We start from the raw sequence: 26,908 nt of genomic DNA, 5'->3' as shown, positions 1-26,908 counted from the left end.
TTGTTTACTGACAGTTGCAAAATAAGCTGAACATTTTATTTACTGTAATCTCATTTTCAGTATTACACAGATCATTTGAAAGAGGGCAAGAGGGATATAAGTTTAACAAGCATGAAGCACGTTTGCATGCATATGTTTACGCTAACAACCACAGGGAACTTCAGCTCTCTACCTTCTGCCTTTTCCCTGCGCGGGGCCGTGACAGCAGAACAACTCTGGTGCATGCCAAGCACGCAGCGCAGAGTCTCTCCTCCTGACGTCTTCAGGCAGCTGCTGATCCAGGCCAACCACTGGCTGCCAGGGCCATTCCCTCTTTGGCAGCAGCGCTGCCACCGTAGGCAGAGTTTGCAGCTCTCTGGCTTCTTTCCTCCCCACCTCTCCGAAGCGAGAGTTCAGCTCTTTTTCCCAGTCAGACCTTGGCTCCCACAACAGAGCTGGCAGAAAACACTTATGCCAGCAGAAGACACAGACACGCCCTCAGTGTTCTGTGGTCAAACTTTTCAGGATGGGATGACGCACTGGTAGGACATCCACTGCTACAAATATAAAGGCCTGAAATATGAAGTCCCCAAAACATCCAGCCCTCCCACATTGTTTGGATCCCTTTTAAGATCAAGCATTCAACCAAGTTGTTGTGTTTAAGTTCAAACGAGGGAAAGAACAACCAAGGAGATTTTAAATGAGCAGGGCTGTGGTAAGAGACATGCTGACAAAATCAAGAAGGCCAAGTCAACCTGAGTGCCGTGCAAGTGACAGAAGATGTCTCTTACTCCTTCCTGTAAGAAGGCATGCATGACTGCATGAGAGACACAGACATCTCAGCCCTTCCAAGCCAGCCCCTCTCCAAGCAGCTCTGCACTAGGAGAGCCTCATCCTTTTAAGTGCACTGTGTCAGACAACACCGTTTCAGAAGAGCTACTCACTGAAACGACACTCGCTCCACAATTAGCACCCACGTGAGTATGGAAAATCAGACCTACAGCTCTTGCCCAGTTCTAGCCCTCCTGTACTGAGTCCAGGACAACAATTTTATAACACACTGCAGTATCCTGTGCAGCTGTGTCAAAATGGCCTAACACTGATTGCTTGTGACAGGAGGCATTTGTACTAAGAGATTTCTGAAAGTAGTACAGTATTTCTTTGTGTGAAGTAGCCGAGAAATAATACTCTCAACTCCCTCAACCTCCTTTTCCTTTGTGCACTGCCAAGCACAACGGGCCCAAAAATATGCTCTCTTTATTCTTTAACTGATGGAAATTACATTAGAGAGAAACCCAGCACAAAGGAAGTTTTGGCAAGGAATGTGCCTTTTATGTTATGTAGCATAAAACACTCAGAGATGTATCAACTGATATTTACGAAAAGATGTTCTTCATACATCTATACATGGTGACTTGATCTGCACTTCAAACTGCCAATATAAACCAAAACATTTTAAACACACCTGATACAAACCACTTCTTAAGAAAACCCCACCCAAACCCTATTCCTGTATGCCTACTTTTTAAATAATTATAGCAAAGAAATTCCAGCTTACAGTGTATTTGAGTATTAGGGAATATAAAAGTGTCTACAAGTATAAGTAACGGGTTATAAACGATGTGGAGTCTTTGTTCCTAAATAAAAACTATCATAACTAATGGCATAGGGAATCTTTGTAAGCTCCTCTTCTGAGTCTTAGAGCCAGATTTATTCCCCTTGCTTGTTTGGTATTTTGCCACTGGCAGCATTGATTTTCTGCCCTCCTTTGTGACTGCTGGAACTTGAAATTCAGAAAGCATTTTGGTTTCAAACTTGCATTCCATTTTCAGTGACCAAAACAGTGGTCTGGAGTAGCTTTTGATGAGAGACAGTGAAGAACCAACAAACCACACAAGCATGGGCAAGTTGTGCAGCAGTGTGCCAGAATAAACAGTCCTTCTTGGTAAAATCTTTCCATCGCAGGTGTGATCTAATCATCGATCCCATCTTCTTGCCCACGTATAGGTGGCATAGGCTGGTGGGGTCCCCTGGGGTGCTACTCACCTACCAAGGCATGCCCCAGGGCAGGAGGATCCTGCCCCACCACCAGCCAGGGACACATCTATACGGCCTTCACATGAAACCAAGGGCGAGCAGAATGCAGTAGGGCCAGGGCATGATTCTGGTGTGCATCATCTCACGCTCCAGAGGAACCAGATCACAGACGGTTCTCAGCAGATACTCCAGCTTGGTGAAGAAGGCTGCTTCAGTGTAACACAGAGAGAGCCACTGCATGCTGATTCGTATTTGGTGATGCAGTTCTGCATTTCTTGTAGAACAAAATAGAGCACAACCCATCAAGTAAGAAAAAGTGCTCTGTGTTATTTCAAGGTAAGTACCTTTAAATACAGTAATTGCTGCAACGCTTTAAAAAGTTACTCATATTTCAAAATATTGCTGCTTTGCCTATTAAATAACTTCTATGGCACTTGTAAGAGAAGCTTAAAGATCTGAAAGGTTTTGAAAGAAATGAGTTTTCAAGACAGTACAGAAACTTTAATTATCTTCTCTTGGCAAACTGTATCAGTACCATAACAGACTCTCCCTAACTTTGGTATATCACTCTCTCCCCTGAACACAAGTAAGAATTAAAACCAGCCAAACATTTGGGAAGTGTTTTAGGTTACAGACAAAATACACATTTTAAAATAGAGAAACTGAAGTAATGACTCATCACCCACTGCATCTCCCTAAATTTACTTCACAAATGCTGTTACTTCAGGTTCTGTCTGTCATTTCTGGAAGGAGGGGAAATGCTTGCTTTGAAGATTCAACTAAATAAAAGCCAGGGTGGCCTGTTGTCCTCCTATTGCATACGCATTGTCCCCAGTAATGTACTGGCAGTCAAAGACACCAGCACGGATGAGAGAACTGAATACAAAGAAAATATTTTAAGCTGACTAGTGGTCAGAAGTGCCCTGAGATAAAATGATAGCACTGCTGCACCCCCATCACAGTTTCAATCTGTTTACTTTTGAACGTGTGTCCCAGTTGTAAATCGTACAAATGTCACGAGTGCTGCATAAAGGTCCGTGAGCCACTAGGAGGAAAAGTTAGATGCAGAGGAATCTCACTTCTTTAACATCTTCCAAAACCACGATAAACCCTAAACTTTTTATATTTGAACTTACGTTATATTCAGTAAATGATGTTTATGTAATTAAACACTCAGCAATACTGTGGGCAAAGTAAAGCCACTGCTGAAGTCAAAGCTGCCAGCTGAAGCCTGGCATACAAATGTTGCGCTGTCACAGGATTTGCCTTGCACAAAAGCCCAGCAGAAATTCAGGCTACGCATGAGTAGCTTCCCCACCACATCTCTTGAACATTAAACTGTTATAGCAAGATCATTTCACTTTCAATTGCTTGCCTCCTCCCCCATTTATCACTCAGCACACCTCTCTGTTAATTGCTTTTTAAACATTGCTCACACTTAACATTCAGACTCAGCCTATACCATTTACTTCCCAATATAACTTGATGTTCAGAGTAAAACACATAATTACTGTATAAAAAGTTGTACAAATATAATTAAAAATAAGGTGGAAACTTTTCCCCCTGCAATTCATTTTAAAACATACATGCCCTAATTAAGCTTAAAGCCCCCAATTTATGCTAGTATTTTGGAACAAGCTCTTTTTGCCTGTTCAAACTATGACTACATGAAAGGGACTTGTCACCACAAACTCCCACAGCAAACTCTTGCCCTTTCTGGGAAAGTTTTCTTTAAGTTTCCTTCACTGAGAACACATCCAATCAGATATCCTTTGGTGAGTGCTCCTGCAGCTCAGCAGTCCTCCAGGGGCCGGACAGCTGGTTCTTCATGTGACATAGCTGAACATCAGTGCTGGTGCTTCTGTCACCTACAGATGAGCCCACTGGCAATCACACCGCGCTGTGCACACCAGATACACAGGTTGGTACCAGGACTCCACATGTGGGCAACAAAGAAGCGGCTCTAGTGCTAGTATTCGTGAACTGTGCACATGAAAGCTTTTCTTCTGCTGTTATCACCTGATATACTGCGCCCTGAAGCTCCCTTATAAAAGAAGAATTAAAACCTACATTTAGACAAGGGAACACTGGAACACTGTTCCCTGCATCAACGCTAGAAAATATGCATTGTGCAGATCTTGTGCAAACGTTTTTCTTTATTAATATGTCTATGTGAATTCAGGACTTCCCCCCCAAAATTAAGAAAATCAACACTGTCAAAATGTTGGGGAGGGGCGATGGGGAATATCAGCTTTTCCACCTAAAAAGAAATGGTAAAGATTTCCCCAAGACTACTACTACCAACACCCCACGCTGCTTGCTGTGAACACTGGCTTTATACCACAGGCTCAAGTATGAAGAAACTGTTTGCTTTTACTCCACTATGAATTATCATCAAACCTGGAGAATCATTATCTCAAATTTGTTTACCCTCTCAGGAAATGTGAATTTTTATTTATACCTCCAGAAACAAGAAACTTAGTTCTTCACTGCAAAGTTTGGTGCTAATTATTCTTGGAAAATAAAGATTTTCAGGAATAACTGAAGTTTTAAGTTGTAAGGTGTTCTGGTTTTAGTTCATCAGGGTAATACTGACTTTCCTCTTTAATTGATCTCCCTGATAGTGCTTTGGATCACTGCTTTTTAATTTTTTTTTAGTTTTATCTAGCAGCTCAGGTACTAATTCTTTCTCTCTGCAACACTCGCATCTGTTTCTACAATCTCCTTTGGAGGACAGGACATCCATGCCTTGCCAAGTGTAAATACGAAAAGCCCATTCTCCTTTCCTGATTCAGTCAGTGGCTGCTGCAGAAGAGGACACAATTCAAAAGTTCAAACATTTTGAGAGTGGGAGCCTTCTCACTTCAAAACAACTTCAAAGCTGAAGGGCCTGCCACAGTACACAGCAGATTCAGATGTGCAATTTGATAGGTGGTCCCAAACTTTTAAGTAGTTATTTGAACCTTTTGATTAGAGCTCTTGCTAGCTACTGATGAATCCATCCACCAGCCACAGCAGAGCATCTGAGCAAACTTAGCCATACATTTCCTACAAAATCATCTCTTACAATGCTGGTACAATAAGATGTAACTTCCCCTACAATTATATAGTTTAATTGGAAGTAGTAAAAGAGGGGAAAAAAAAGGAAAAGCACAGCTAAGGAACGATGATTAAAACCAGCTAGAGTGGATCAGTTTACTCCTGCTGTTTGTCCTGAGCAAACTGGTCAGTGTTTCATTGAGTGGGTACACATCACCCCTACAAAATAAACAACTAAGCTGTGCTAAAACACTGCCAATAACACGCATACATCAATGTGGCAAAATACTCTGCCAGGGAAGAGAAACTTAGGCTTGCAACAGATGCTGCAATTAAAATGAAAAGAGCTGCAAAGCCATTCTTCATTTCACTCCAGAAGTGAAGTGTTTAACTGTAATTAACGATCAGTTTATTAAATAAGCACCAGGCTTTTACATCATAATTCTCCTAAAATCCTCAGCTGTTACGTAACACCTAAGACTGAATTTACACAGGCTACTTTGATTCTGAAACACCAGTGTTCACGCACCCGTCAAGGCCCAGCAGGATAGATTTTACCATTCCTTTTAAAGTCAAATGCAATGTGATTTTACTTGCTCTTCAGGATTAGCTCAGTGTTTGCACTTTCATGTGTCAGGCCAGTTTTAAACACTCACTTTAAGAAGTCCCTGGAACCCACTGCATTTATCACAGCAACAAAGCCACAGGACGGGTCTTTTTGGGGTTTTTGTGATTGCCTTTTTTCCCCCCTCTCTTTGTAGAAGTATAGTAGTTTCTGGCGCTCTTTTCTTTTCGCAGTCACTTTTAACTGACCAACACTCTAACAAAGGCAATCCATTTCATCACATTTACTGAGTCCTTATTGTGAGGAGAGACTGTAGATTTGTCAATGAAAAGCTGAAGTTACTATCCTCTGCTAATAAAACTTGCTGAAATATAGTGCAGTGCAAATAGTTAACCCTTCCTAGTGTCAGGAACACAGCAAAACCAAGCACTAAATTGGTGGTGACATCATCATGCTTTCTAGGGTACTACCAGACATCTCAGCTTCAGTACTAAAACAGCAAAAAAACCCTCCAAGTTACGCTTGAAAACGCCTAATCCATAGCGGAGCAAAGAATTGCAGGTTTTATAGCCCTTCCCACTAACTACTGAGAACACAAGCAAAGAACAAAATATCACCCTGTCAGCTTTGAGAGAGCCGTTATGCTCTGCTACCCATCAGTGCAGAGAATGATTAAGTCTTGATTCCTAGTGCCAAAGACTTCAGATAAAGAAGTGAGCCATTCATTTCCAGCCACGATCACACTTAGCAAAGCAAGTGAAGGAACCAACAGTGAAGTATGCTTGGCTACTGAAGTTTATTGTGAATTGCTTGGAAGTAAGATTTCTTTCTACGATGATGTCAAGAAATCCATAACCTGGAGGCACCAGCAGGTATTTATTTATCTGAGGATAGAATGGCTTTATGAAGAAGCAAGAAATACTTAGTTTGGATGACAAATCATTCCACAAACACTATTAGTCCTCCAAGCGGTAAATATTTCAGGTTTCAAGAGCCAATCAGAAAGGTCATAATTTATCTTTTTGTCTGTTTCTAGCCTTAATAACTTTTGCACTCTGCCTGTAGATTAATCATTCAAGGGAAAGATACAAAGGTTTATAAATAGGAAAAGTAGCCTAGGTATAATAACAGAGGGTCCAGACCAGACAAAAATGATCTCTACCTATTCCGGTTTTGATGAGTATAGCCTACCTTAATCCAAAATCTAATTATCTGGATTAGATTAGGACAGTGGATTTTCCCAAAATGCTCAGGCAAACCACATGCAATTTCCTATCTGGGGCACAGGGCTGCATTTGATTTCCAAATCCCTTTTAACTCCACATAGGCATTCGTAAATTATTTTTCCCCGTGACAGGAAATATTTGTTCCTCTGCAAAAGTCTAAAACCCAAAATTTCTGCCTCTAAACCCAGCAGAAGACTGTTATTTGGCTTTCACTGTTATTAATTTGCTATACCCGAGATCATGGTAATTACTAAGAATCTGAGATATTCTACAGTTTTTCAAGTGAGAAATATTTTGCAGGGTTTATTGCTTTTTTCTTTCAGGCAGTACGTGCCTATGTTCCGTAAAAAGCCAAAGTAGCCAATAAAGCATGAGCAGTTCCCACCTCTGCCAGTGCATGAGATCATTCCACCTGAGACACGGAACATGCGACATTACACAGAAGCAAGGATGCACACAAATCAGAGTCACAACTGCACATAAGACGGGAAAGAAGGCAAGGCTGACGAGATAATGCAAAACATTCCTCTCACATAAATATTTTCTGATTCTTAAATGGGAACCTTGTTACTACACTTGGAATAAATACACAGTCAGACCCACCTGTAACAGGTTTAACTCATCCAAAGTGGTTCCTTAGTAAGTTGGTTCCAGTTGTCTTCATGAAGAAGAATCATTAAGAAATAGGTAAAACTTAACTGCTACTAAGAATTTTCTTTTAAAACGGATGACTCCTTTCTGTATTCTTGAACCAGATTCCTCCATCTCACAGTTAACCTCTACTGATTTGACAAACATGGTTTTGTTCTTCCTTGACAGAAAGAGGATACCCAAAATGCATTATTAAGAACAAAATAAAAGACAGTTCCCCCAAAACTATCAACATCCATAAAACCTGGTTGCTTAAAGAGGGCATATAATTTGGACTGCTTACTTCAATACAGTTTTAAAGACTACACTGAGCAGGCATGTACCGCTCACAATTTACTTCTAAAACATTCCCTCAGGAAAAGATCCTCTGAAAGATTTCCTAAATGCTAGTTTGTACTCTATGTGTTTTAATTAACGTACAGAATAGAAATTACCATTTAGATAAGATAATGCTCCCCAGCCACCCCACCCTTGCATTCTGAAACACTCTGCAGGTTTCTCAGCCCCTCATCAACTTGGCTGCTATTTCCAGCACTCCTCAGGCCCTGGTTAGCATTAATTCAGCTGCAGTTGGAGAGTTTCTCCAAGGCAGTCTCTTCAAATCCACAGAGCATGAACTGTTTGATTTGAGTGCTCTGCAATTTGAGTACTTTAAATAGGGAAAATACTGCACAAAATGACAGACCTCGAACTTGCTTATGTGACTGCGCCAACAGCTGTACGTACAGAGTGAGCTGCACACGTATGTACAGCTCCAGCTGCCAGTTAAGACACCCAAGCAACGACACCTGAGAAATCCTCAGTCTCCTAAGCTGCAATTTCAGAAACTTCACATGCAGAAGTTCAGGAACACACAGCAGATGATGTCACTGGGGTTTGTCACATGGTAGCTAGACCAGAGGGCTCTCTTGGCACCAGCCACTGGAGGATCATCACCTTCCCCAAGAAGGGCTGGCCACAGTTCCCTGCCTTGTAACCCTAAGCAGCCAGTCTCTTGTCCAAAGGCAACCGCTGCTTTCAAACCAGTGAGGACAAGAGGAAACCTTCATTTATTATTCTGCATGCAGTTTGCATACCTGGAGCTACTCATCACACAGCCTTTTTTTGCTTTTGTATGACCAAACATCATGCCTGCAGGAAAGAACATCTACAGGCTTCAGCTTGTTGACTTCCTGTGTAAATTCAACAGCACTTAGCTTCCTGATTTTTGGTTAATAAATACTGAAGAAACAACCTAAATGAAGAATCCAGGAAAGCTAATGTACTGTAAAAGGCACCTGTAGTAAAACAACACCTCAACTGCATTGGGTGTTGGACTTGAACATAACAGGCAGCCCTAAACAGCAGTGCAAGCGACTTTTTTTAACCAGCACAGACATACAAGTTGAGGTTCACAATGCTAATTACAGTGATTCATGAAATTCCTCTCCTTTGGTGGTAATATTTCAATTTTCAGCAAATTACTGCTGGAGTAATATATATAAAATAACCTGAAATGTGTGCATAGTATAGCAGGGGGGGTCACACATTTTCAGACACAGTCGCTCACGTGAGTTAAGAGTTCAAAACAAAACCATGGCTAGTTTTTTTTCAAACCAGAGTCTGCCAAGGTAGCAGACAGGCAGCATGAACTGCTGAAGCTCGCAGCTCCTCTCTTCTCTCGGGAACCTTGGCCAGCCACTGCAACACTTGGGTGTGCCCAAATTGCAGGTTAGGGACTGTTCCAAGCAGCAGTTTTAAGATTCTTCACATCTTGTCTCAGGTCTATAAAGCTGTCCCTCCTCCTGTCAGGCTTACAGAGCACACTCCCCTAGGATATTATCTGGAAAAGAATTTCAGCTTATAAAACAGGTTTACCAGCTGAACAAAACATCTAGTGGAACTGTATACTTTAGGATCTGTTTCCACATAACAGATTGGTTCTAAGATACATTTTTTTCCTTATTATTATTTAAAACTAATCTTCAGTGGAAAAGATTATTACTCTGCTCAACGTACTGCCACAACATCTCTACTTGTTCAGATAAATTAAAAAAACCTGAGAGATGCCTTTAGTTAGACTGGTAGTTCACTATCATCATCATAAGCTATTTTATTCTATCTGCGGATTGCTAAACAGCTGTTCAGCGGTCTTGTGTACCAGCAAATCTCATTTTGGACCTTTACTCTTCATTCTCCTCCTCTTGTGAAATAAATATTTAAGATTTGTTGTTGCAGTTAATCACAGAGAAAGTAAAACAGCACTGAAAAACTCACCAGTGTTTGTTTTACAGTCTTTGCTCACTGTCCTCCCAGGAGTGGAAACTAAGGGCTACCTGGAAGAGTTCAGTGTGTGTCACTGCAAGAAAAACGTCTACATGTAGACAGGGGGGTGATCTCTAAAGATAGCAGTCAAATCATGAAATGTTTACAAAATAAATCATGGTGCCACTGACCTATATGCATCTGCAAGTCTGACAAGAGTAACTGATGATCCTAGCAACAAAATTTCAGAAGGATTCATTTCAGAAATCTTCCAGCAAATTTGGATCCTGTTCTTCAGAAGTAACCGGAGCCCTGCTAGCCCCATCGTGACTGAACAGAAAAGGCAGGGAGTCATGACCTTGCAGTACCGTGTCCTCGCTAGGTTCTGTCCCCATCCAGCCCTGCTCTGTCTCATTTCTGCCTTCCAGCATTAAGCTGTTCAACAGATGGTATGGGGAAATTAAGGTTTTGTTGGGTATTTTGAGTATCAGTTAGAGCGGACTGTATCAAGCTGCTTCTTTTGCCTTTCTGTATGGAACTGCACTCTGAGCACTCGTGTTGTGCACACGTCAGTGATTAACACTGTCCAAAGCACTAAGACCAAGAGTCAGTGCTGTACTCCATACCTGTCCTGTCAATCCCTTACTCAGACACCAGTGCACACGTTCGGGCTCCATATCAGAAATACTACACTGCCTTCATTTGCACGGGAAAGGTAGAAACAGCTGTATTTGTGCAGGACACTGTAACCCGTTTAGAGAAGCAGCTAAGTGAGCGACACAGTAAAAGCAACTATCATGAGCCATAAAGCAAAACGAATCAGAAGAACACCTCAGAGATTGACTACAACACAATAGATATAAAAAAATATATCTTCTTAATTGATCATGCATCTTGGCCATCATTTGTTATTTTATGATTTATATTTATGATTATTTTATGATATATATTTATATTTATGATTCAAGCCACTAATGCATTTCTACCTCAAGCTTGAAAATGTAGACCTAGTCATTCTTGAGGTTTATCAGTGCAACCAAGGCAAGTAATGATATCATTAAAAAAAACCCCCCAAAACTCCTCTCTCATCAGCCACTAGAGCAAAATTCGCAAGGAACATATCCAGAAGCATGCCTTTACCTCTCTAGATCTCATACAGCAAATAAGGTGTCTTCTACCTAGGACACATAAAGAAACCTATCTTTATTTGTTATAGATTGATACTGACATAATAACATCCAGGGGAATTAGGGGGCAAAAAAGTTAACACAGACTCATGGTAGTGTAAGATTAAACTTATTTATTAAAAAAAAAACCCCAACCCAAAACCAACCATGCAAAAAAGAAACAACCCAAAAGAACTTTACAATACACCTAATTTTTTAAACTCCAAATTGCCTTAAGCATTAGCACAATCAACTGCATTGATCAAAACTGGAACTGCCTGAAGCAGAGACGGGAGGAAAAATCATTGAGGGAACAACTTCAGATTTGCTCCAAAGGACCTAAAGGGAGGACTGACAGAAACACAAAACACTACAGAGAAGAAAATGTTTATAGAGAAAAAACTGGGGTAAAAGGGAAAGATATAACACATGGTGGTGGGAAGGACAGTATTTGTCACAAAAAAAATAAAAGTAAATCTTAGTATTTTGCTGTATTGGTATCTCAAGCCTAGCATTTGGATGACACAGAGAACATTTCCAAACAAGAATGGAAATATCCAGGTTTCCCGAAAAAAAAAAACAAAACAACATTAAAACATATTTACATGTAATTTTTCCTCCATGGATGGGTTTCAGAGTTTATGAGAATGGGGCAGAGGCACCAAATGTCTAGCACAAAAAGGGATGTTTCTCAAAATAACTGTGCATTTCTTTCTACCCATTCAATATATAACACACACATTTATATTTAAATGCACTTAATTAAACATATACATTGGCAGACATACTTCTACAAACACAGATGATCAGGTGTCTGGCCTTAGCTATTTTGTTTTCATCTCCAGTAAAAATAACTTATTTTTCTTGTTTCTCAGAAGAAACAATTTACTTAATGTATTAGTACCAGAAACTGAGTGCTGAAGCTCAACACGTGGTTCCCAAAGCAGCAGACCCTATTTTATTATAAAGAAAAACAATGTATGTATTCACACAAAAATTAATTATGCTTAAAAGCTGCAAACCAGGGATGCACCGTAGAAATATGAAAATGAAAGATACACAGGAAGCGTTCTTCAAATCTTCATTCAAATTGTGCATATATATAAAAATCAGGAATGGAATTTCTCATCACTGTATGAAAGTGATTTTAAATTTTAAATTCAATTTTACCTTATCCTTCTTGTGCACTAAAGAGCAGTACAATGGGCTAGACATAGAAACAAATGCTGTCAGAGAGAAAGAGAATTTATTACCTTTATTGTATACAACTGCAAGCATGAGAGACTCTGACCTATGAAGAGAAAGGAGGCTAAGACAAATAATGTTAGACGAAGCCAAAGATCCTATAATGGTATTCCCAATTTGACAGAGGTTGTCCTAAAATAAAGAAAAATCACGTTTTTTTGGCTAATTTGTGCTACTAAATGCATTAGAGAGGATAAAGACTTTTCCCAGGCTAGAAGTCTTGCAGACTCTTTCCAATGATGACTTTTGTAAGAAAGCGGGAGAGAGTTTATCCCATTCTACTGATTAGTGAGGACTGTTTTGTACAAGTTCATCCTTCAGGATTGGGACGCAACTCACTTTTCCTTCACAAAGGTGGAGGGATGTGAGAAAGAAGTGCTTTATACAGTAGGTTCATATTCACAGTCTAATGCCTTGGCAGGTGCGCTCTAAGCAGCTTCAAACCAGTAGCTTAAAGCACTACTTATCTGAAAAGGAGCTCTAGCTTTGATTTTGGATGTGTCTGAACACACCGTACTTCTGATAAAGAAAAAAAATCCTGTCTCCTTCCCTCTTGAAGTCCCAGTTCAGTTATAAATTGCAGGAAAAATCAAGTGATGCATTCACAGTTGGAAGAACAAACTTGGCCAACCCAGAGCTCTGCATATGCTTAAGTGTACAACTGAAGAATTTCTAGTGGAAAGATTTATTCCAGTATCTGAAATCACCAGATTTTTTTTCACATTTAGCTTAAATAATTTCACAGCAGTGAAATGCGCAAGCCACTGGCCATCTTTTCAACTGAAAGATACTACTTTTCTCAACTGTTCAAATAAAATTAAGCTCTCTTAGTAATATGCCATTCCTGTTGATTTGCCGTTTCTTCTGAATGTTTGAAAAATGCCTTTTATATAACCGAGAACTTACCAATTTTTAACCAGCAGCCCAGAGATCGATCTGCTCTGAGCAGCAGCGAGAAATTCTTAGCGTGTTAGAGAGGAAAAATTACTGCTAATGTTAACCACGAACAACATCAATACAGACAGCACACAAACCCCACAAGATAAGGGTATTTCTTGCACTTGAACTCCATCAATGTTTTTCCTGTAATTTTCTTCTGTTTACTAGCTATAAAGCTTTGGCTTTTCCAGAGACCCCAAACCATGTAACTGCGCGTCACACGGGCAGGTTGTAGCAAGACAGCATCTTAAAAAACTCCCAGAGCTTCTGGTTTAATGTACTCAGTATAGGCCTGTCTCAAGAAACCTGACATATAGCCAAGGAACAACACAACTTGACAACAGCCTTCCCTCGCTCACAGCAATCTCGTTGCTCAGAACAACACAACCGCAATATTATTCTTCTTTTACTAATCTCCATGTAAAGCACAGGCTTACACCTCTCATAGCTGTGTTCTCAGACAGACTCTAGAATTACGAAAACCAGGAATACTTCTAGTATCTAGTACCTTCACATTTTAGGGACGTCAAACATTTACAGGCTCTCAGCACGGAGCATATGTTCCAGCTCATCAACCCAGAGTTTTTGACAGCAATAATCACAATCATTTCACAGTTATGGATAAGAAATATTTCTATACTCTACCATTTTCCAAGTTACCATACAAATTTTACTTCTGGTTTATAACTGTGACTTGTTCAGAGAATTACTGTTGTGAAACGGAATCTAACTGGTGGTACGCTATGTCCCTATCATAGGACACTGAAATGTCCGACTCCAAGCCCCAGTCTAGCCAGCGGTGGCCTGGCCCTAAATTCCACCTACAAGAAAAGGTTTGACACCAACCGCTGCCAGACTTTTCTCTGTATCTGCAACAATCATGTCTAGGACTTCCCAGCTACATGACAGCCCCTCTCTAACCATGCCACCAGGCATCCAGAGATCCTGTGCAGGGGCAAATAACCCCCACGCTCTGAGCAGAATGAATGTATCTCCTGATGGGGAACGAAAAACATCAGAAGAACCCTGGCTCTGTATGGCAGTCCTGGTACAGGAGAAAACCACTGAACAGAAAGTTGCCATTTGTCTTGCCATATCTAGTCTACACCTTCCTACACCCAACTGACACCCAGAGGCACCGCAGCCAGTTTTCCATTTGCAATTGGTGGGGAAAGGGACATGCCTCTGGACAAAAGCACCTGTGCCGATGCCTACAGGAGGGCCAGTCACATAAGATTTCCTATAAAAGCTGGGATCAGCTACGGGCAATTTAAAGGAAGCAGATTCCAGTGATCAAATCGCAAAGTCGCATCCACAGCATTTGCAGGACCAACCTGAAAAGAAGCTAAGAACACATCTGAAGCCACTTCGCAGCATCTTTGGAGCAACACTACCTGTAGATTACCTCAGTGCTGAACTCTGACTGAGCAAGGACCATCCAACTTCCTCCATGCTCTGGGTAGCCTTCCTGTTCTCTCCTACACTGCACTAGTTACTGAGGGAGCCAGGCTGGCATTGCAGGAATTTTCAGCAGCAGTTCCTTCTCTGTTTGGTGTGTATTGCAAAGTGCTGTTTTACTGCCATGGCTCACACAGCAGTGGACACTGAAGGTAACACAGGCAGGTACACACAGATGTATCCTCTCCTATGCCCAAGATTAGCACTGCGGTAAGATTTGCCTTGCGGCACTCACTCACACCGCCCGGTTGTCAAGGAAAGTAAACAAAGCCAGTAAACTTCATCTTGAGTCACTCAAAAGCAGTATTTCAAAAGTCACTATGCGGGACTGTTACAAAATAAGCGAAGTTATCTGTAAAGATAGCAAAGATACCTATGCAGAGCTATAATGTAAGTCACTGAGTTTAAACATGGTACGCACTTAACTTATCTTTGTGTACTTTGCAACGCGATCTTCCATTACCAAGACTTCTCTGCTGCAGTTCAGTTTTCTTCCTTCTCAGCTTTAGAGGCCAAAGGTAGCTCAGACATTTTGGTCACGGGGAATATAAACAGCCAGCAGTCACATTTCTTTACTAATGGCTCTAATATCAACAGGACCACACTTCAGGAACTTAATTTGCCATTGTCTTACACACTCAACTAGAAAAATAGAAATAAAAAGACCATAGACATACTGCACAGCTAATGCATAGCACCCTATATACAAATGTCCCACACAGAGCTAAAAATGTCACACCAAAGTGGCCATTCCTGTACGAATCCCAGCAAAATGCTGTCTCTCACTGGGGTGTTTTATTGAATGCACGGTGTTAAGGCCATTTTAAAATCCTCTCACAAACATGAGATCTTACCAGCCCCCTCAAGACACCAGCAGTCCCACTAGGGTTTTTACCCACTTTCCTAAACAAAGGAGAGCTCTGCTGTTCAAATTACTCCCTTAGGGACACACTGAACAACCCCCTGACTTAATTTTACTTCTTCAATAACATCACTGCAAACACACTGAATGCTAATAATAAATAAATTATTCAAATATTCGGTCTCTACGGAAGAACCACATGAATCATATTCCAGAAAAGAAACTCCTGAAGAGATTGTAAGGTGTCCTGAGTGTGAGTGTGTCTGGGAAGCAGATTTAAATAATAATGCAACATGAGTGAAAAGTGATTTATTGTAATAAAGAGATATAGCAGCTTTGCTGTAAATGCAATAGGTTGACCGAAGCCAAGACACCAGCAAACAGAGTGTGACTGTCACCACAGTTTAAAGAGGGTAGAACTGGAGGTTGGAAGAGCAAAACCCGAAGCAAAAACATGCTGAAGTCAAAAGGTTTGATGCTCTTCTGATGAAGGTAATGAAACTGGACACTCAACCCCCCAGATCTCCACGCAGAACAGTCCTTTATGCAGTTAGTCCATTTTCAAGTGTACCTCTAAGAGTAAGGAGCTTAACTGAAGATTCAGTGGAAAAAAACAAAGCCAAAACCTAAACCAAACTTCCCTGCAAAAGCAAAGAAGCAGCAGTGGTGCACTGGAGTATGATACAGAGACAGTATTTTGTGGACTGACAGCTCTGTGCAGTGAGAAGCACTTTTATTATGCTAACTTCACAGATCAGAAAATCAAGGAATTATAACCCCAATGCAAAAAAAAAAAAGTTAGATTTAGATTCTTGGGGAATCTAAGACACCCAAATGTGCATTATGAAGTGAAGTCTAGTTGGATATGGGCATAAGGGTTAAGGGTCTTGCCCAAGGTTGTGTTACATAGATTACAGCACCTAAGTCTACCAATCCTAAGGCTGGACTGTCTTGCATCACTTTTGGCCTTTCTTCTCACAGTCATGATTACATTTAACTATTAAATAATACTAAATTATCTGTAATAGGTAAACTACCTTGCCATGTTGGGTTTTGTTTACACCTCTACATAGTAGAGGAAAACAGAGCATTCCTCTCCAGGTTTGGGTTTCTTTTCAGGTGCAAGACATGCAATGCTGGAAGTTAAACACACGTGAGACTTACTGAATCCTTTCACCTTTCAGCTCTCCCCTGCTCCTCCTCTCCTCAGCAGGTAGAAATACCTTTTGTACCAGGATGGGTTGTACATTTTCCTCACATGCTCAGAACTTGCACCTGCCTTGCTCAAGCAGTGAAAGGAGCAGACAAACTGAACTTCCTCCAAGAGAAAGAAGCCCACTGTGCCTCAGGGGTTCTTGGGTGTCTCTTGGTGGGTACTGACAGACACATTCCAGTTTTTCACATTATTAGAGGAAAAAATGCTTGTGCATGCACACAGGCATCCGCCCTTTTTGAATTTGTTGTTAACATCCATCCTGAAGGTAAGAAGAACAACTCCCCCCAAAGCCCTCCAGAGAAAAGACTGAGTAGCTGGTATGAGTAATATTTGCTGTCCAAAGAAACAGCAGGGACCCCTGCTGTTGTTAGGTATTTATCTTAATGTCACTATTAACATAAAAACACGGGCCGGACGTCTTCATTTGTAAGAGCAGATGATTTTAATCCAGTCTTCTCAAGAAGCAGCATGAACCAGGTTCACTTTTCTTCCATGGACAATGAAGAATCACTAACTGTGCTCCCATGAAGGCCTGCTCTGCCAGGCTTTGACTAGAAACTCCAGAAGCTAACCCAAGGATGGCATTAAGCCTGGCAGACGTGTACTTGCTGTAAGTGAGAGGGGGAGCACTGCTTTATGTCAGCCGCTATCCAGCCACGAGGTGCTTTCATCTTTTGGGGCAACTCCCACAGGTCTTGCACTCTTGTTTCAACCCTCGCTGCAGCAGCAACTGCATACAAGGGTCACTGCTTTCACTGTGTGGCACTCTGTTTCTGTGCCAGCTGTAATTACACCCACAAGCATGTGCTATGTGCGCTTTCTTGCAAACCAGGACAGAGCAAGTTTGATAGAAGACGACAGAGGAATATGTTGCATTCAGTTTATTGAAGTGTGAGGGCAAATAAGACAAAAAAGGAGTGGTAAGTTCAGTATTTTTTTCTCTTAAAATGAAAGTTGTATCTTTAAGAAAAATCAAACCCCTCCAGAGTCTGGTTACATCTTACAGGTGGCACACAGCAGCTGGAGTTTACATGACTGCTGCTAAAAGTTAATTTGAAGAAGTATTTTTAATTTATTCAGGGGGAATAGTAGCTATATTGAGATCAAAATAGTTTTATTATTACCACTGATCTATGAGCAACTGCATCCTCAAGTCTGTAACATGAGCTTAATACCCAAGACCAGAGCAAAGGCAACAAAACTGACCTTACCTGAACACAATGCCTTTGTTTCAAGGTCTTGAGGTTAATGTGATTATGTCCCTAGCTATCTCACCCAGCGTAAGTTCCTGAAGAGTTTAGAATATGTCTAAATCTTTTCCACCATAAAGACTTTTTCCTCTCATTCTTTTTACTAAATAAAGATAGATGCATTATGACAGCTGAGAACAGAAAAATCAGTGGGAACAAAGGCTCTCCCTACAGCAGCTCTAAAAAAATTAAGCCGTGATTTGAAACAAATCCACAATATGTACAGTAACAAGTTAAAAAACTGACAGAAAAAGTAAAGCAGTAAGAGCAAAAACCTGTTTTATCTGGGAATCCTAAAGGCCAGAATGCAGCAATCTCCACAGGTGTACAAGTAAGTTTTGAGAGAATGTATCAGAGCCTGGTAAGGCCGAAGGTCCTACCTATATTAAGCTCTGCATGGGACTTCAAGAGAAGACCAAAGAGCTCAAGGATGTAAGGAGCAATCCTCACCTAACAGGAGGAGGTCAGTATTTCATAAAACATCTGAGCAGATGACTTAACACAAAAGTAAATTTATTGTTCATTTGTTTTGATTAGAGAGTTAATGCTTGGAACAACAGTACCATGATCCTCAAAAAAAGAAATGGAGGTAGCCATCTCTTATCTAAAAGAAACATGCAAAAAGAAAATGGCATATAAATATTTTGTTCAAAATTCTTCATCAAAGTACAAGCAAAGACAGCCAGAAAGGAACAGAGAACTAACCCTGCTCACGCCAAAGACATTAAGGACGCAGAATACCTAAAATGAATTCCAGGTTCTCCTTCTCTTCCTTTGCTACTTACTTCGAGGTACACAGATAACTGGTTTCTCAGTCACTTTCTCCAGAGAGATATGTTAAATGCTTTACAATGGTTAAGATTACTTTGCCAGATAGTTTAGGTATAAAATGAATGGAAACCAGGAGTGTCTACAGGTCTTTCTTGGCTAAAAAACAGTGGAACTTACACTGTGGAATTTTTTTCTCTTCATTCCCCAGACAAAAAAAAGAGCATTTTCCTTAAGAACTCAGAAGAAATGAGGTGTGACAAGTGCACATGAATATCACATCTATTAAAATTTCAGAATTATTCTCTATCATTGTCTATAACATGCCCCGAATACCTGAACATTCTTTTTGAAAGTAGCAAAACATTTACCAAGTAAAAAAATCTAAAATTCCTTCATTACCTGAACTTTAGCCAATCAACAGGCAATACTGTAACTTTAAATTGATAATTGAGTCATTTTTTCATTCTCCTGTTTGCATTAAGCTGGATATAAGCACTGGAAAAAGAGACTTAAAATGATCATGTAAGGTAGGACTCGACAAACCTTTGCACCGCCTATCTCACCCCTCCCTGCACCTGCTACCATTCCTCTACAGGTTTTTACTCCTCTACAGGTTATCTGGAAAAAGACAGTCAGAAGCAGCAAAGAAGTGGATGAACTATTTCCATGCAACCAGAAGGAGAGAAGGAGAATAAAGAAAGGCAGGCTTGGTTGAGTTATTTTCTTGTTTTAACATTAAAACCAGGGAGTGTTAAAAGATGCTTTTAGTGAGGTTTTTCTTCCCAATCCATCACCCTTCCAAGCTCTGTTGCATCATGCTTATTGGAGTACAGACTGGCTGGGTTGTCCACTTGAAACGGCAACACAGAATGCCAACTCAGTTAAAGGCCTGTTAGTTGCTTGAAAAGGCAGTCATCTCTCTCTTTTTCTCTACTTCTTTAATATGCTGAAATGTTTGTGGCTTTTAGGTTTGGTGTCCCCCCCCCCACCAATTCAGAAGGCAGAGGAGGGCTGAGAAGAAGAGGGTGAAGGACAGTGTACTCTTGTTTACTGGGAAAAGGATTTAAGCAATAACTGAGATAGAAAGGACAGTACAAAACAAGTTGTTCATAATTCCTGGATATCATGCATCATAAGAAGCGATAAAACATTTGTATCATACAGACTTGACAGAGTAGTTCACATTCTATGAACAAAGACTGTATACATGCACGTACACATTTAAAATCAGAATTGCTGAACGACTGAAAACAAATCAAGCATATCCATTCACAATAGTGGGGTTTTTTCCTTAAAACAAAAAACTATAAAAAATCTAATTCTTTCCATTAGGAAGGACCGCAAAGGTAGCAGATCTATTCTATCAGACTAAAGCCGAAAGCTGCCAAACTCTACAATTTATACCATCTCTTAGTAGTGGTAGGAAATAATCTGAATGTTTTAATGTATTTAAAATTTCTCTGAACAAGTCCCAGCATAGATATCAGATAATAGAACGATGTAAATTCTTAGATATGTGCAAGGAATCAGTTGACATATTCTTGTGTAAACTACAGATGCTGGATTACTTTGGTGTGTGGACAATGAGCAGAACTGCCTGTCAATTATTTGCTTGTAAGCCTAGTTGCCAGTAAGGCTCCATCCTAGGTGATTTGGATAAAGGTTCCGGAGACCATCATACAGCATTTTCTGCCAGAAAGGAGGCCAGAAAACTCTTGGCACCATGAGAATGCACATAAAACAGACACTTCACGGACAAATACTTGCAAAGACCACAAAATTATCCTAAACGGTGTTTCATCTGCACGATAGAAAATGCACGCAGCCTGGGGAAACAGCCTTCTGTGTTCCTAAGACACTTCACTAAGAGCGATGGGAGTTCTGTGTACTCAATGGCAGAAATACAAACACACTTAGCAGTGAATTAATGATTTTTAAAAGTCTGATAAGACAGACTGAAAATCTTCACAGTCATATAGTTCCTGTTTATATTGCTCATCCAACAGAAATAAGATATTTAACATTGATCTATGAATATAAGCACCGTTAAACATGGCAGGTTTCTTGAGACAGTCTGCCACTGTTTTCCCCAGTACAGCACCGTTACCTACCTTTGGGTACATTTTACTATCAGCACAATAGAGAGTAAAAGAAAGAATCTCTCTCAAAGAACAACCTTGCTTCGTCCACAGAGCTAAAAGCTGTGTTCCTGGAACATCTCCTTCTGGGCACTCTTTAGCCACACAAAGGAAAAAACCCAACCAACAGCCACCCTGTGTCATATTTTACAGTAAGTAAACTAATGATCTGAGAAAAGAAAAAAAGCAGCAACTTATACAGACTACATTCACTGCATGTGGTAAACTGTCATTTCCAAAGCACCAGACGCACAGTAAAGGAGACAGGTTAAAGTAAACAAAAAACATTTGGTTACTTCTTGCCCAGCAAATATTACAAAAGCCGTGCAATTTGCAAGAGGTATTTCTTAAGTAGAACAGTTACTCCAAGATGTAGTATCCATCACCTACCTTGTAGAAGGGCTCCATTTCTCTTGAAAAAGGTGCTTCCTGGCCAAATGGGTGGACCTGATGTGCTGAAGGTAATAAGAAATAAGTGTAAACAAAATCTTATTTACATTAAACAATGATAAGTTACTATTTGCATTAATTCCGTTTTGTTTATAAAGCTAAAGTAACATCATGGCATTTTTGCCTTTAAGCAAGACTCTGAAATTTCATGTTAAAAATAGGTTAATTTGATTCAAGATTCACATTATCTTCGTGAGTAAAAACCTCCTCAGCAAAGCACACGCCTACACTTTCTTAGACAAAGAGAGAAATAAGCAACTTGGAAAAAATAATAAAAAACCCAAACCCAAATCAATGTCAAAAACATTTACTGAATTCTCAGTACCCAAAGGATCTGCTGAAAACCCGATGGCTTTGTGTCTTTTACTCAGCCATAACAATACACTACCTCAGGTAACACATTAACCCAAAAAAGCCTTGGCCAGACACCGGGTGGCTTCTGTGCTTCCACCAGAGCCCTTCGCCCACCAAACCCCTCACAGGCAGATGTCACCTCGCTGCAGCAGAAAACACTAGGAGCTGACCGCGAGCACCAGCAGTAACGCAGCCTGGCCTTTGCTGTGCATGCACGCTTGCTGACCAGGATGGTTCCTGCGAGGCCTCTGGCAGGGTCGTGGCCACGGCGGACCCTCGAGCGCCTGCCACATGTGAACACTCGTCTGCCCCGAAGCCCTTCCCTGAACTCAGGGGCCACTGGCAGGTCCCAGTTTCGCTTTGCCTCGTGCTCACCCACAGGCTGCCTGAAGATAACGGCCTCTGAGGTCTCTCCTGCGACAAGCGTGGCTGAAGGTGAAGAACGGATTCAAATGTGGGAAGAGTAGGAAGAGGAGGGAATATCGGTATGATCCTTTAAACAGTGTCCTTCGTTGCCTTGAAGCAGCCCCACGGTGCTGCGGGCAGTAGGACTGTGGAGCACCCAGCCAACAACCTGTGATGCTGTTGAGTCTGAGAAGAGGGGAGGCTGTCGGGAAGTGCCGGAGAGCTGCCTGTGCCCCTCCTCTCCCGCAGGGACACTGCAGCACCACTGCCACCAGTGCCACGCCGGAACTGCTCTCCTTCCTATGGCAGCAGCCCTCAGCAGCCTCTGTTGGCAGAAGGACCAAACTTCCCAGACACAAAAGACAATTTTGTTCTTTTCTTGACAGTGCTGGTGACAACCCACAGGCTGTGCTGCCCTAAGCAAGAGCGCGGCTGCTGCTGCTGCTGCTCCTGCTGTGTGGGGAGCCCTCAACAGCAGAGGTACTACCTGTAGGAGTTCACTGACCACGTCCCAGGGCTTAGGTGCAGCAAGGATTTTAAAAGCACAGTACCTAGAGGAAATAACTGAAAACATGGAAAAGACTTGCTGCAGCGTTGTCAAGGCAGGTGGAAGGGACTGATTGCCAAGAGTTCCTTGACTGCAGGAATGACCAGGTTTCAAAGTCTTCTAAAACTTGAAGACAATCATAGGTATTTAACTATACTAAGTTTTTATTGAAATTAGTGTAATGAAACTATTATATCGATATACAAATAATTGCTCTATGCCCAAATTCAAGCACAAATTAAAAGCAAGGGAGTAAATATCCTTTGCAAGATTACTGTAAGGCACTCTGCCTTCTTAAAGTAATCCACCTTTCTCTTTTGATGCAAATTGTGAACCAAGGCCTGCACACCATTCCTGGTCAACATTACTTTTGTCTCCTCTTGAGCCGCCTACCACTACACAAACTGCACTGAATGGAAAAACAAACGTTGTCCATTACGTTGACAGCATTAGCAAAGTCCTGATGAAACGCCATCTATAAAAACCACACTGCTTTCACAGTTATTCTGCAGAGACTCTTGTGCTAACATATAAAAACTTCACTGTGTTCAAGCACGGACTGTAAAAGGATCTAAAGCAATTACTTGAGTAATAAAAGCCTTCAATACTCCTCAACAAAAATGGGATGGGGGGCAGGGAGAGAGCATGTGCAAAATGACCAAAAAGCAGTTAAGTAGGTCTACATCCTTAAGTGCTGGAGTGCACTGGGGCACAAACTCATCTGAACACACACACTCACTTCATAGGGCTTAACGTAACCAATTGTTTGCATTCCTCACAGGAAGAGTGAGCTCTTCAAGTGTAACTCCTCGAGTCACACGAAGGTCAAGAGCTGTTGAGGGCATTTACACCCTTGTAGGACAGGCTCACAGTTTTACAGCACGTTAGACTCCAGGATAATCTCTAGAACAGGACCCATCAAGTGACAAGTGGGAACTCATAGCATAGTCTTTGTACAAATTTGTCACAGAAATCAGAAATCACAGTATTGCAATGAGATGCCTTTCAAAAGCCCAAGAAAAAAAAAGGTGATAATCTGAAATGAAGCCACAGAAAAAATTTGCTCTCAGGCTGCTGTACGCCTGTATGTGGGAGGAAGAGGGTTGAAGAAAGGAGAGGGAAAAGTGTTTATACTCGAATAGACAAAATGTCTCCACTAGAGAAACAAAGCCATAGTGATTTATCTTATTTTCCAACTTGAAAAAGGGCCTAAGGCTCTCATAAAAAACTCCACCTGATTCAGCACAAACCCACATGAACCGAGAAAATTAATTGTGCCTTCCCAGAGAAGGGAGCTGAAGAATTCAAGCATGTAAATAATGTACCGCAGTGACTGGCCAAGCCTTTCAAACAACAAACTTCTGTGTTTGCAGGGTTTTGCCGAAGTTTAGCTATGCCTGATGTGTGCTGGATAACTTCTCTTTCTGTTCCCAAACTTTGGCATGTGAAGTCTCAGATGGTATTGATTATTAATACATATTTCAAGCTGAGAAACGACAGAGTTAAACTATCTTTGACTTTAAAGTGTTCAAAAGCTGCTTCCTCCCTGTTCCACATTAAGAAACCATTCAAAGAAGTTCATTCAAAAACCATTTGGTCCATCCCAGGTATTTTTTCAAACTAATTGTTTCTTCGGTGTGGTCTGTAAGCTACTGGGCAAGAAAGGTTGGTTCTCCTATAAAAGTAACAGCATATTCTGTATTTAGGCAAAATAAAAAAAGCACAATCGGGTTTCAGACTTCCCTTTTGTAACGAACACATGCTGTTAAGATTAATATTTATGCAGTTAGCATTATTGATGGCAGAGCTTTCCTCCCAAATTATGAACTAAACACACTGACAAAAGTAACATTTAATTGCTAATAAAACCCCACACAGCTATTAGAAGAAAAACAGTAACTAGTTTGAACTCTAGTAAAAATGCTAGCGAGGTCCATAGGTCTGCTGTATCAGTGGAGGTAGGGGACAGGGTGACAAGTGACAGCAAAGACACAAGGGGTACTGATGAGCTAGGAATCATGCTACTGCCTGGGAATGGTCAGGTAGGAATTAGGCCTTCCCCACCTCTCCTCCAAAAGGTGGTAGGATCAATAGCCCAGCTGAAGTGCATCTACACCGGTGCACATAGCATGGTCAACGAACAGGAGGAGCTGGAAACCACTGCACAGTAGGAAATCCATGATATAGCTGCCACCATGGAGATACAGGGGGACGATTCACACAGCTGGAGTGCTCTGTTGGATGGCTACAGCTACAGACTATTCATAAGGGACAGACCAGAAAGGAGCCGTGGGGGAGTGGTACGATACGTTAGGGAGTGTTTTGATTGTCTTAAGCATAATGATGGTGACAACAGAGTTGAGTGTTTATGGATAAGAAACAGGGGGCAGGCCAACAAGGCAGATAACATGGTGGGGATCTCTTATAGATCACCCAACCAAGACTGAATATACAGACAAAATATTCTATAAACAGCTGGGAGAACTCTAACCATCACCCCTACTTGTTCTTGTGCAGGACTTCAACTTACCAGATATCTGCTAGAAACACAGTACAGCAGTGAGAAAACAGTCCAGGAGGTTCATGGAGTGTGTGGAAGATAAATTCCTCACACAGCTGGTGAGGGAGCCAACCACTGGTTTGATGTGCAGAAAATACTATCAGTTCAAGCATAGCCTCAGCCAAAGGGATATCCAGGCTTCAACAGCATTTGAAGCAAATCCATAAAACAGGGATGCAAGTTGATGGCTGTCCAGTGCAGGATCCACCTCTCTCTGAAGCACAGTCATTGTCACTGTGTACCACCACAGGGCTCAAATGAAGTATTCACATGCTTGCTGAAAACCAACAGTTGAGAGAACGGACAACTAACAGTGTTTAAACCGTGAACATCTGCTCGTGTGAACTGAGCTACCTGGAACTAGAAGCCATCCCTGATCAAACACAACTACTCTTACGGATTCACAATCGATTTTTAAAGAGAAGTGGGACTCAACTTCCTAAGTGGGAAACTTTCTCCCACTGCAGGGCCCCAGGAATGGGAAGCTGCCTGACCAAGGACTAGCAGGGATTTTTCTGAGGGAAGGCTTTTCCATAGGAAAATGTTGCTTTGCTGAAATCTAAAACATTCCATGGGAGTGTGTTGATTTGGACTTCACTTGTGCTGGAAACCGGGCAGGCGTGAAGGCTGGTTGACCAGCCAGTGAGGGTCTGTGGCAGCCAGCTGGCCCAGCCAAGATCTCCCAGGGCACACAGAAACAACAATGCGTCAGAGGCCCCCTTGACCAAACCAAAACGTATGCCATGCATTTATAAAAATTTTTTAAATGTGCATAGGCTTCAAGATGCTTAAAAAAGGAAATACAAATCCTTTGTCTTCTGGAATTCACATTAGAGCAAGGAGACTGCAGTTCTTAAAGCCAAGCGTTAAAAAAAGAAGCCAGGGTATGAATTCTCTCTCGCAGTTGCAGTATTTCACAACTATGCCAAAAACTCTCAAGGCCTCTTTGTCAGAGAGGCCTGATTAATAGATTTTATAAAAACAAACAACTAAAAATTCAAAACAAATTGTGTGGGACTGTATGCCACAATTAAGGGATGATGAAAACACAGAGGAAAGGCAATAAATATAGGCCAGTATCTGTGTTACCAAATATGTTCAGAGGGTGACGGTAAAGGAAAAGGTGGAAAACAAACAAGCCAACAACCTCCACTGAAGGTACACTTGAAAGGCCTCTGAAGCTGAGAGCTATTAGCCTGAAGAAGGAAGACTCAGCAGGGAGGCAGGGAAGATGCTCTACACACACCCTGTCCCACCACAGCCATGAGGCGGTGGGCTCAGCTGCTGGGGCATAGCTGGTGCCAAAGTTCACCCCGGCTCTCAAGAAAGCTTGGAGTACAGGGCAGGACAGCTCGGTAAAGGGGTAGAAAGATGAATGGTGTCAGCTGCAAACAATATACCCCAACACTGAGCCTGCAGTAAGCAAACAGCTGCTAGACCACAGACAGGCTGCAATGACACAGAGGATCTCCTCTCCAGCCCTTACCAGTGCCAAAAATGATGGACACAAGCAAAGATGATTGACTGAAGGGCCTCTACCTACAGCTCAACCCACAGATTCCGCAAGAAGCTGAGGCAGGAAGAAACACAACTCTCCTGACAAGCACAGTTAAGTTCCCAGTAATGCAGAACAAATGGATGGGAGAGCACCCAATTCACTGCGATCATCATCCTCTGTCGCAGGGTTGACAGCAGTTACCAGGACAGTATTGTAACTGAAACTTCTTGAGTTGCAGCTGCCAGATAAAGGGAACAAGGGCATCCCTGTACCCATGCTGTAAGTACTCCATTACCAACTATCCAAAA

The 26,908-nt window shown here is 41.5% G+C and overlaps 1 protein-coding gene across 1 annotated transcript in view; it reads right to left on the bottom strand.

Moving 5' to 3' along the window:
* The window catches only part of LOC104493525 (forkhead box protein N3-like), a gene marked incomplete at its 5' end in the record, with an annotated part of 66,936 nt that extends 44,917 nt beyond the window's left edge, over window positions 1–22,019 (bottom strand). The window contains 3 exons of the mRNA XM_010136222.1: window positions 12,161–12,198; window positions 21,173–21,241; window positions 21,761–22,019. Coding sequence (XP_010134524.1) covers window positions 12,161–12,198; window positions 21,173–21,241; window positions 21,761–22,019 — 366 coding nt within the window. The remainder of the gene's footprint in view (window positions 1–12,160; window positions 12,199–21,172; window positions 21,242–21,760) is intronic.
* Between the last annotated feature and the right edge of the window lie 4,889 nt (window positions 22,020–26,908).

The sequence above is a fragment of the Buceros rhinoceros genome, unplaced genomic scaffold (assembly GCF_000710305.1).
Source record: "Buceros rhinoceros silvestris isolate BGI_N320 unplaced genomic scaffold, ASM71030v1 scaffold1525, whole genome shotgun sequence".
Taxonomy (NCBI): Eukaryota; Metazoa; Chordata; class Aves; order Bucerotiformes; family Bucerotidae; genus Buceros; species Buceros rhinoceros.
The sequence above is the reverse complement of the archived record's forward strand: the minus strand, read 5'-3'. Positions and strand labels throughout refer to the sequence as shown.